This window comes from Microchirus variegatus (assembly GCF_963457635.1).
Source record: "Microchirus variegatus genome assembly, chromosome: 8".
Taxonomy (NCBI): domain Eukaryota; kingdom Metazoa; phylum Chordata; class Actinopteri; order Pleuronectiformes; family Soleidae; genus Microchirus; species Microchirus variegatus.
In genome coordinates this window covers 634,913-647,315 of record NC_139809.1, presented here as the reverse complement: position 1 = coordinate 647,315, position 12,403 = coordinate 634,913, and the positions used below count along the sequence as shown (strand labels likewise).

At 41.4% G+C, this 12,403-nt stretch overlaps 1 protein-coding gene across 1 annotated transcript in view; it reads right to left on the bottom strand.

Moving 5' to 3' along the window:
* The window catches only part of tmtc2b (transmembrane O-mannosyltransferase targeting cadherins 2b), a gene marked incomplete at both ends in the record, with an annotated part of 89,991 nt that extends 78,001 nt beyond the window's left edge, over positions 1-11,990 (bottom strand). The window contains one exon of the mRNA XM_083893093.1: positions 11,908-11,990. Coding sequence (XP_083749219.1) covers positions 11,908-11,990 — 83 coding nt within the window. The remainder of the gene's footprint in view (positions 1-11,907) is intronic.
* Positions 11,991-12,403: the final 413 nt, after the last annotated feature.

Here is a 12,403-nt window from a genome sequence, read left to right as displayed (position 1 = left end):
GTGTGATTTTATTCCCGATGACACAGAGAAAAGGGGAGAGAGACTTGGCTCTGGCTGTGAAATGCAATACAACGCAAGCCGTTCCCATGTCGGACTCATCTGCTCTACCGAGCCATGACGAGTTACGTTAGAAGCAGTCAATTTAAACTGCATTTGATTGGACATACGGTAATGTCTCCAACCCCTATCCAAAGATAATAGATACATAAGGCTCAAAACCTTTATTAATTCTAACCATATTATATAATCAACATTTGTATGCTAAGCAAAAAGAGGGAAGGCAACAGTAGGAATCTAATCTTCTGCACCTCTATCATCATTTAGTTTGAAGCCTTGAGATTACACCTTTGGATTGGATTCAACTCTTGGCCGCTCTCACTGATGACAGATTTGGCAAGGTCACATCCAAGTGCGGTGGGTATTTTTTTTTTTTTTACTTACTTAAATGAAACTATACAAGGACCTGAGTCAGACTGTTCGTCTGGTTGTAAATAACCTGTGGTGTCCCAGAGGGTGGCACACTGCAGGCTGTTGTGCTTTGCACGCATTTTGCAGAGTACTAAAACCACACACTAGGTTCCCAGGGCTCGACAGTATCAATTAGGGCAGCTTGTGAAAAGATGTTCTTCCTCCATTGCTGTGGTCTGGTCAGAGGTAGGAAGTGAGGGAAAGAGGCAACTCCTACTTCTGGGACCATCGGGGTGCACAAGTATTAAGGCTTAGACTTGCTCTGTCAGCTTATTTGTGGGTCCACAAATAATAAAAAAAGAAGTGTACTACAATACACACTTGTCCAGTCCCAAGTTGCTTATTTTCTGCAGTGACTCAAACACACAGGATCACAACAGAATCAAACTACTAGGGGGCACATGTTTGGATATGACCCAGTGTTTCAGGGCAAAAGGAGCAGCAGGTCACCTGCAGTTGCTGCTGACCTAACCACAGGCACTTCTGTGCTCCATCTGACTCAGCTCGCACACCAGATACTGTAATCATATTTGAAAACCACTTTAACCTCAATAATAACACGAGCCTGAGTAAATCCACCGTGTGTGTTCTTGAAAGAGAGCCTGAGAAACCTGGATCTGACAAGAGAGGGAAGAAATCCTCAACGATAATCACGTCAGATTATCTAAAGATTTTGTTAGCTCACTCTGTTCATTCACCACAAAAAAACAAGATTACGACTAGATTTTGATTTATTTGGGTTTGACGCTTTTTCTGTGCTAGGAAAAAAAAAATGGAACTGAATATCTCAGGGGAAAACTGTGCAGGTGAATGTGCTGCCGTTGCATTGCTTTTATCAATTAATCATGACAAACAATAACCTGTAAGCAGAGACAATACACAAGGCTGTGATAAAAAATAAAAGACAGTAATTGAGCTCTACATTGTGTTAAACCCAAAGCATCATGAACACACCAGGAACAGAACATCATTGCAACACAATGGCACAGTTAAGAGTATGAATTAAACCTGGTTCATTCCACATCAACTGCATCATAGGTTTAAAACAAACATATTTAACAACCCTTTCATCTCTTAATTTGTAAAGTCTGACTTCTAATTAAAGTAGCCCACATTTGCTCCAATTATCTCTATAAAATTATGCATAAAATATATTAAAAGCAGGTGGCTGTGTTCAAACTACCAGCTCTGCAAGATCAGAGGAGAGCAATGACTGGTGGATCACCTTTCCTTCTTTACATCCATGCCACCCAAAAATAACAAGTAGAACTGGCTCACTCACAACACGGTGATGCTACTGTTGGCTCGTGAACTGTGCATCATCTTTTTTTTCCCCCTTCTACTCTCTCAAAGCTTAAAAACACTAACCAGAGCTTGTGCTACCAGAGGTCACCCAATTGGTTCTGACAGGTTTGGTTTACAAAACTGCAGCAATTTTATGCTCTGTTCAAACACTGAGGTCTTGTTTCTTTGTCTTTTTTATAAACAGCAAGCCAACACAACCATTCCTTAATTCCCCCTCGATTTGGTGACAAATGGCCTCCTTCTTTGGGTCCAGGGAGAACAGAGGGACCACACAGCCCCTTCTTCTCACAATGGACAAAGGCATTTCCCCCCCAAACCAGCCAACTTGTGTCATAACCTTATCGAAACGAGCCAGTGAATCTCGACAGAGAATAAGGCCACCAAGACGCTGAGGCCCAGTGAAGAGGGGTAACCTTCTCCTCTTCCTTGCTGAAAAGGGCCAACTATAGCATCCCTGTTGAGTATGGAGGGACAGGGGAGTTTTTGTTTCTAATGGCTTCGGGTTCTCTGCTTACACCTCATGCCCCCCTCATGCACAGTCCTGTTAATCCCATTAATATGAAGAGGGCCAAGAGCCTGAGAGTGGCCACCGCTTAAGAGCCATCAGCCAGCATTAGCCTCCGAAATCCAAACCCTTGTCTGGACCCATTAACAACTTAGCCCCCGTACAGTCAAATTATATGAGACCATATCCTAAAGCACAGCATTACCAATCGATACACTCCTTCAAAACACTGTTTCCAGAAACACAGAGAGCAAGTTGGCAACATGAGTCCAAGACATTTTATTTTGTTGGTACAACAGCAGTGCTGAAGCATCATTGTTGACTGATGGGAGTTGTCACATTTGTCACATTATTGAGGAAATGTGTTGTCTGTCACGCAACACTGACCATTTGTTGAATGATTCACTCTGGTGTTACACATTATTCCCATTTAAGGAGATTAATATATGTGTGTGTGTGTGTGTGCTGCTATAACCACATGATGTACTAGGAGAGATAATCTGTTGGCTTTTAATTAGATAGCCAGGCAAGGAGTACAGCGACTATCCAAAGAGGACTAAGGTTAACGCCTTGGTGGATTCTGTGAAGACAATCTGGTGACTCTATCAACCCACCATCTTACATATGGCCCATATCCCATCCCAATGCATACCAGTCAGGTGATTACAAAGCATCAGTGAGATTATTGCAGCTTTGAAGCAGCTTGCTGTGGCCTTTGCTCGAGCACAGCAGAGGCCACAATGGCTGCTCATGAGCAGCGTTCAGTCTCACAGTAAGAACACAGCTCAACCACTGCAGCACATCACAAATGACAATCAGCCGAAGAGGGCAATCAGTGGAGTATTTCAGCTCGCTACACGATGCCACAAATATTCTGTTTTAATCCAATGGCAGAGAGCGGTTTGCGACAGTAATCAAAGTGGGACCTGGACGCTTGCGTTCATGGCGTCACAAGAGCATGTTCCACATGTAAAATGTCACAGAGGATTACTGTGACTAAGGCGTGGGCAACACAGATCTGCAGCAGATTTCTTTTTCATTTAAGCACACTTGTTATCAGATAAAAAACAACCACGCTGCCAGCTTGATACGCACTGCTCTTTAGGCGAATGTCGTCAGCATGGTTCACAGCAAAACAGACAGTTAAGGAGATCTTTCACCACGATTTCAACGTCTATATGTCGAATGTATCACAAACAACAAGGATTTCATAGTGACATATGTGCAGCAATGATGGACGCACAGCCGCATACTGTACTGTACATACGAGTCCTAACATTTGCCGGGAATAATTTATTATACAGTACATCATTTATGGGAATGTTCAAAGGCAAACCCTAGGTAGAGGAAAGCAGCAGCTCCACCTCAGGTACTGCATGCAGCAGACACCGCACAACAACAGAGGTGTGCAGGTATGTTTGTGCAAATATGGTACAAGCTCTTGCTGTTCAGCTTTAGCATGACAGTAGGGCAGTGTTTAACTTGTGGTTTGGGTCACTTGGGTTTACGCTCATGCACGAACAACAGCTGTTTTATATTTCAGTAGTCATATTCCAGTAGAGCTTCCACTCTATTTACTCGTACTACTGACTCTTGTATTTTTTAAACATGTTTCACATTCTTGCGGTCCAGTTTCTTTGAATCTCGTAATCTACTGATATACACGTTAATGGTTAATAGATAGAACCTTTTCTTGTGTCAGATCCTAAGCTGTTGAACACATGTGAGAGATGTCCAAACTTCTCAAGATGTGTCACTTCTCTCTGGTTCGGTATAACCTTGGACACCTTGGCCTCTTGTATAGTCATGGACTATTTTAATGTACTTCTTCTATTGTTCTATGATTTCATCGCATCTCCCTCTATCATATGCTCCTGGTGTCTCTCCTCTGTCTCTGCCCTCTCACTTCTTCTCTCCTCCTCTTCATGTTCTCCATGTCCTCCTTTTTTATGACATATTTGTTGGATTGTTTGATTGTCGATATGTTGATTTGTTGTTTCTGTCTCTCAACTCTCTTTTTTCTCTCCTCCGTCCCCTATTTTCCTTTCACCTCATCCAGCCGAGGCATCTTTGAGTCTGGTTCTGACTCTTCACTATTGCCCAGCGTTAGCTCATTGTATGAACTGTTGGGCTTTCTGTCTCTTTCATTTCCTAAGGCACAAACGCCTTGAAATATTTGATTACGATTGATTGGACTGCTAAGCATTTAGTAATATTTCTAAAGAAAAGTACTATGTAAATAAGGTTAATTATTAGTATTATTACAATTATTATTAATACCCCTCTGTAATAAGATATTGGACAACACAGCTGATGCACAGACAGTGAGATAAGACATTGCAAGTTGACATGAAATATTGACATAGAATTTAACATGAAATAAAATGAGAGCTTCTTTGAATTGCTAAAGGAGCTTTGACAGTCAATGAGAAATGTGGTAACTCAGAATGGAAAGGAATGTCCACAATCAGTTTGGAAATGCACTAAAACACTTAATGTGAGATTAGACTTAATGTGCAATCTCTGTTTTACATTTGCCAAATATGCAACTAATTGAGATGTTTCTTTTCTGCTTTCACCACACAGGATGACGTTCAGGACGAGCCAACATTTTCTGATGACATTTATGAGGTGAAATTCAACATGCAAGACACAATACAATGAAGTCATACTCTGGGCCCAAAGACAGTGAGGGGGAGAAAAAAATGGAGCATCATATCTAACCAGCTGTTTCCTATTGATTTAAATATGGACACCCGCCATCAGAGACTCAAATGCTTCAAAAGATTCTGCACAGATCAGAGGGTAAATGTGGGTAAAACAAAGTACTGACAGATAAATCTGAACCTTTCATAACTGGTATTTATTGAAACAAATGGATTGATATGACTAGATTATCTGCATAAGTGAAAATAATAGTGAGATGATATTTCCTGGCCACTCAGAGGCAGGAGAAACAGGCAGTGAGTACAACCTTTGCCCCACTTTAGGCCATTATTTGCAAACAGTTGCTCATAGCAACAAATTCACGTGCTTTGATTGGGATAAAAACTATGTTTTCAGCTACTTTATGGTGACTGCATTGACTGCGATGGGTCATTCATTTTCTACTGCTTCCCAGCTGACGTTGGGTGGGAGGCAGGGCACAACCTGGACAGGACCCAGCCTATCACAGAGGCAAAATGCACAGACAAAACAAATCACACTCAGAGTCTCCAATCAACCAAACCTGATATGCATGTTGAGTCCAAAGACCCAGAAACTGGCCACTGGTTGAACCAACTGGTGATCTTCTGTATGAGACAACAAAGCTCACAGCCAAAACAGTAACTGAAAGAAAACTAAAACAAACTGCATAGTTGGACGATCATTTCCTGTCGTTCAGAGCAAAAGATCCCTGTCACAACAGATATCGCTATTTAATCTACACTTATTAGAAAATATTGTTGCGTCAATACAAAAAAAGATGATATAAAGATATTTGCTTTTGTCTTACGGCCTTCTTCACTGCCTCTGTGATGCACATGTCTGTGTCATCAAGAACTTTGATGTCTCCATCCTGGCAATTATGAGCAAACACAACATCTTCCATTTGAATCCACTTCAAACCTTCCCCTTCAAACTGCAGGAGGGAGAAAAACCCCAAACAGTCTACCAAACGGGACCATCTGGAGGCAGTCACTGGCTGATGGGAGCTGGCGGCCTGAGCGGCTTTGGGGGTAGGAGAGGCAGACAGAGAAAACGACATACGGAGTGAGATGAGAGATCGACAGCGGAGCAGTTCACGTCCACCAAACCATGCCGTGAGTCTTCTCTCTGCAGGCAGGATGGTAATTACAGGGTGCAGACACAGAAACCCTGACTGGGGAAAAAGTGGAGATACTCAGACTGCTGGGTTGCCGCCCTTGGGCCCTCAACATAGCCACAGCGCTAACCAGCCCATCTTTATACCAGAGGCCATGAGAGTAGGGTTCCAGATGAGTGCACTGACACATGGAGCCAAGGACGATTCGCAGTCGTGGACACAGACAGAATCCATGTCTGTCCAGGTAGTCCAACACAGACTGGGTTTCACCTTATTGGGACCACACAGCATGTTCAGATTGACAAGGACTACGTTTTACAACAAACTATCTGTTGGGACATGATGTCAAAGTAAATCAAAACACATTTACATTACTGTAAAGTGTGTGAACTCACACACTTTACAGTAAAAGTTGACTGATATGTTCTTTTTTCTAGGGCTGGTGCCAAAATATGATGCAATTTTTTTTGGGCTGTATTTAACCTATTTTCTTTCTTTCTAATAAAAATATTTTTTTAAAACACTTGGCCTATATCTTCCATGTACAGTTTGTGTCTGCACTGTAATACACTTACATATTTCAAATAAAATAATATATAAACTAAATATTAGGTAAATGAAAGTTCTTAATATAATATAAAACTTTTGGATAAAAACCTTTTACTATCTTACAGCTGTAGAGAGTCTGAGAACACAATATATAATAAAAAGTAATGCTATGGTGATTCATTTAATAATAATTAGGTCATGCTGATTATTACAAAATGGCAATAATTGGCCCGACTGATTAATCCATGTCTCTCTTCTAAAAAAAATGATGATACACAACTTCTTTTCTCTCCTGTTTGCTGGTTGGCGTGAACATTAAACAACATGAGTCATTCACCCTGTGTGGCTTCGCAACATAACAGCATCATCCGTGAGGAGTTTCAGCTCTGCCTCCGTCCCCGACTTACTCACTAATGAAGCTTTCATGGATGAAAACAGAGTCTGAGCCTCAGCCAGAGTCTGAGCATCACAAATCATGGTGCGTGTCCCGAGAGAGCTGCCGTCCTTCAGCGTGACCCACGCACACGTCCTCACATAGTCAAAACTTATGACACTGACTGAGGGCGGAGAACTGAAGTGGCTGCACTTCCTCCTTATAGAGAACAGCGATTTAAAGCTCCAGTGTGCATGAGAGAAAGCGTACACCTCTCCAACAGACTGACGCGCTTTCAACCGTCATGAAATGGGCTTCACTTCAACTGTCGTCAACTACCGTCACCCTTTGTTGACCCGTGGCACAAAAAAAGTGTTTTCTGTGAGACAAAATTTGCTACCAGCAATCAAGCCAACAATGCCGTTTCACAGGCTGAGCACAAGACGCACAATATTGGACCAGTATTTCTCCTCTGACATTTATCTGTGCTTTGCCATGCCTTCACTTAGCTCGGACGGTGGATTCTAACAGCGCAGATATGAAGTACATGATGAATGACTCCCATTTTCCAGAGCAGGTGTCAAAGTTGTGTATGTGCTAATGATAAGTGTTTTCAGGGGGAGACTGAGGAAAAGCTCCCTGAGGTGATTTGGCACAGGGGAGCAGACACTTTTACAGGCTGTCATATATATCGAGGGAGGGGCTGTGACTGACTGACTGACTGACTGACTGACTGCGGGGGCCAGAAAATTGCATTGCATGGGATTTTTTTCTACTTTTTTTTCCACGTGTGAAGCATAAAATTTACTGTAGCACGTGTTAACTTTTTTTCCTTCAGCTGTGACCTCCTGGTGGCCTTAGTTGCTATGTATAGAACGGCTAATATTTGTTTAATTTATAACACTGACCACACACACACACACAGGCACCATTGATAAGAGAACAGAGGCACACATGTACTTTACCATGATAAAGCCATTCCAGGACCATATGAAGCCCTATCATCCAATTAACGGCAAACTAGAGCTGGCACTTTTTATCCGAAATTCAAAAAATGTAAAAGAGCATGTGGAAGTGTTTCTGCTTCTACATCATAGATGGCAAAGTCACAAACACATTTTTCAGACTTTGTTAGCTCGGCTGTTATCTCCACCACAGTGAGGCAGCAGAGGAGGCATCAGAGGCGGGCGACACAACGACACGGCGACACATGACGTGACTAATAGTAAGTTTTAGCAAATGATTTCATCACTTTGGTTGTGAGTGTGCAGGCTGGGAAATTGCCCAGATATTTTCAAAGGAATAGCACGTCATATAATGTGCCTTCAAACTTCATTTTTAGGAAAAGTGACACAGCCCTATAGTGCAAACCCTCAGGTGTCTATGAAACATGTAACCAAACACACGTTTAATCATTACTATAGTCACACATTATTAGTTTCACAGCTAGAAGCAAAAAAGAGGCACAATTCTTCTTGTGCTGTGTCACACTGAGAGAACATTTCCATATCTAATTCTTCTGCATCTATTTATCATGCGGGTATCAAGGAAAGACGCTTTTAAATGCACGCTGAATGATGTGCGACAAATGTGGATTTTTGAGAGCAAAAAAAAGGCGCATGACTTTGAAATATTATTCGGATGATACAGATATTATAATGAGATGCTACAATCAGTCTACAGGCTTTAGGGTAATGGCGTTTGATTTATTGCCACTCACGCGTTCAATATTTCCTGTTTTGACAGCTTCTTTACGAGCACAGTCAGCGCGTTTTCCACACATGCACGACATTAGCAAGTTAGATTAGTCTCTGCATCCTGAGAGAGAAAACCTCGATAGCAGATTAAGCCAGGATTTTCCAGTTATCTTGGCCTGGACTCTTGTTTCATAAACACAGTAGCAAAGCCAGGCTTAAGTAATCCTGTGTTATCTGTGAAAAGCTTAAACACCCCCATTAGTTGTTGCTGTTGTTTGGGTGCAAAATAAGCAGCGGGAGTCGTCTCCTGCGAGATATCATGTTGAGAAGAAAAGCTGTGGACATGTCGTGTATCGAAAATATAAATTTAAACATGCAACATGTGTGGCTTGATAAAGATTGAGGGCCTAAGAAGCCTTTCTTTTTAACTGCCAATTAATCTTTATGGACTCTCTCAAGATAAATGGGGAAGCCATTACTGTGAATTCGACTTTTATCCTCGATGAGACACTTTCTGATTTTCTCTTAATCGGCCTTCATGAAACACACTAAAGTCAGGATGGACCAATCCGACTAAGTCAAGCCTGGCTTCGCCTGTAAAAACCTGGATCTCTTTATTCTGCTTTTTTTTTTTGAAACAGCTCTCGGGACATTTCAACTGAGCAACATGTTCAACAAACCACAACCAAACACATGGTGTTAAACACAGATGAATAAGATTGGAAATAAGATAATCTGTTTCCACTAACTTGGGCAAAGCCTCCCACGGTAATAAATAACATGATGTTAGCATCTCCTCATAGAATAATCAAGCACTCTGGCACTCGGTCGTACTCTCCAGCAGAGACTCTGCAGCAGCAGCAGCCTCTGCTGTCTTTCACCTCTCCACGGTGCAGCCACTCCCTGACAGGTTTATGAACAAAGAGTGACAGCTTTCCTGCAGAGAAGTGTCATCTGTGCCGGGTGCAAAGTGCAAATGCACCGCGACTCAACAACCAGGAGAAAACTCTCATACTTTTCAGCGAAAAATAAGGCCTTGGGGGGGAAGCGTTAAGCAGAGACGTACGCACAGAACCATGAGCACAGTTGTAAAGGAAACTAGGAGTTGATGTGGGGGATGTTAATGTACTGTTGGTTCACTGAGCTCTATCCTCTGGGGGTTGTTAAAATAATCACACAGCTCCTGTTGTAAATATATAAAGTGCAGGATAAAGCATACTAATGTAGATATAATCTATCTAATCTCTTCTGAGCACCTGAAATCATCCCATATACCTGTAAATATGAATTACTGATTTATCAACATGTTATATTTGCTACAGGATGATGATTCAGAGGTAACAGGAACACAGTGATGACGCTCTGACCTACATCTGGACACGGAGGAAGCATAAGTGAGACTGGAGCACTGTCAGCCATCACATATCAAAAGGCAGCTACTGTATATGAGTAATGCATCACCCGGCGTTAGAGCCACTCAACCTGTGCACTGAAGCGTTCTGTTGGTGGATGGAAGCTTTCAGCCTATATGTTAAAGTCAGTCATTCCCACAGACTTGGTCAGGACCCACCCACCCACCCACACACACACACACACACACACACACACACACACAAGTGGTGGGAGATTGTTTTGAGGTCACCGAATGAATTTGCCGAATTTATTCCAGCTTTTTACTCAAGATTTATATCTGCCTTAAATAAACAACCAGATTTCTTTGTCAGCTCCACGTAAATCAGGGGAACTCAAACTCAAAAGACGTAGACGAGGCCAACGAGTGTCCAGTCACGAGGAGGGTGGTGGTGTTAAGAAATACAAAAAAAAAGTTCAACTATATGGGAAATTTGTATCACAATACTCCATCACGCTACGGAACGACACAGTTCACAATAAAAAAAACGATTTCAAAGTGTGATTCATATAACCTTAGGTATTTTTATTATAAAAATATTGCTTGCTGTTCATGACAATAGCAAATAGTCAAACTATACTTTCATATTACTTCATATTAAGAACTGGCCACGGGTTAGAGACCCCTGACCTTAATGGTCCGATGTATTAAATATTTAACTTGTTTTAAATTGTTTGGATTATTGATTAATCTTTCAAATCTTTTTTAAATTAATCAATTAGTTGTTTGGTTCATAAAATGGTGGACAATGTTGATGGTGTTTCCCAAACCTAAAAGTGCTGATGTTCTCAAAAGTCTCAAAATTATTCAGTTTACATTAATTCTGTGATGTATGGAGCAAAGAAACAAATCAAACAAATTGACTATTGATTAATAATCAATAAATGAAGCAAGTGTATGTCTTCTATTAAACACAGACAATATATCTTGGAAATTGCTGGTTTACCTAAACTAAATGAATAGAAATGGCAGTAAATTTAGTCTGAAAAGTTGTATTATGCACAACTTTGCCCATTAGTTACCGTGTGAATTGGGTCATAAATCATAAATCATTAAAATAAGTGAATGCCCAATGTTTTGGGGAAGATTGTTATCAGTAAATAAACAATAAAATCCTCTCAGCACTGGAGTGGATTCACAATTGGACGAGTCTGGCAAAGGAAACTCCTCCTGCAGAGAGTGAGGAGACACGTTGCATGGATGTGTTTTTCTCCAGGGATCAATTATTTGCTCAGCACAAGTCAGGACTTTGAGTAAAACCAGGCTCTGGGGACATGACGCCACATTTATACAGAGAGGAAACTCAGCCTGATTTAACTGTGAGAACATAGACTATCAAAGACATAACATATTGTTATTGTAATATGCATATATTTTGGACATTGCATGCTTTAGATTAGTAATTAGTAAAACTATTATCCCAATCTAATGCTGCTTTTGCACTGTGTTGTATATTATACATGCACCACTAAAGAAGCAGTTTCAGTAGCAGAAATGAGAAGTGTTTTTTTTTAAGTTTGGCACATTGTTCTACTGAAACATAAACATTAGGTGTCATTACATTATCAGCATCATTATCACTGTCATTATCACAATTGATGAATTGTTTACCTTCAGGCTGATGCTCATAGCGTTAATGACAAAGCAGCAGCTCATATAAAGAAGTAAATGCCAGAGTTGCTGGTGCAATAAAATACAACTCAGCAGCAGCAGCAGCAGAGTGACTGAAGCTGAGCTGCAGGTGATCAGATGATCAGATGATCAGAGCAGGATGTCACTCATTCACACAGTTACCTGTCATCGTAGCAGAAATCTGCGCCCAGAGTGTTGACATACAGGACCAGAGCCACAGCGCCGCACAGCAATTCTGCAAACATCTCTGTGTCACTCACACGCGGCAGGAAATGAAGATAAAAAAATAAACAAAAGAGGAAAAACAATTTAAGAAAAAAAAGAGGAGAGTAATTGAAGCGAGTCGAGACACGAGAGAGTCAGTGGGTCCAGATCTCTCTCTCTCTCTCTCTCTCTCTCTCTCTCTCTCTCTCTCTCTCTCTCTCAGTCTTTGTCAGGATGTATCTGTGAAAACAAGTCCGTTTCTCTTTTTCCCTCCATCATCATCATCATCATCATCGTCCTCTCTGAAGTGAACAAAGTGGATCATCTGTGCGTCGCTCGCGTTTCTAACCCATGTTTGCTGTGAACTGTGTGGAAGCTCCGAGTCCGACAGAGAGTCAGTGACTCACACACAGCGTTTACTGAATCTGTGACAAACACTCACACACAGACACAC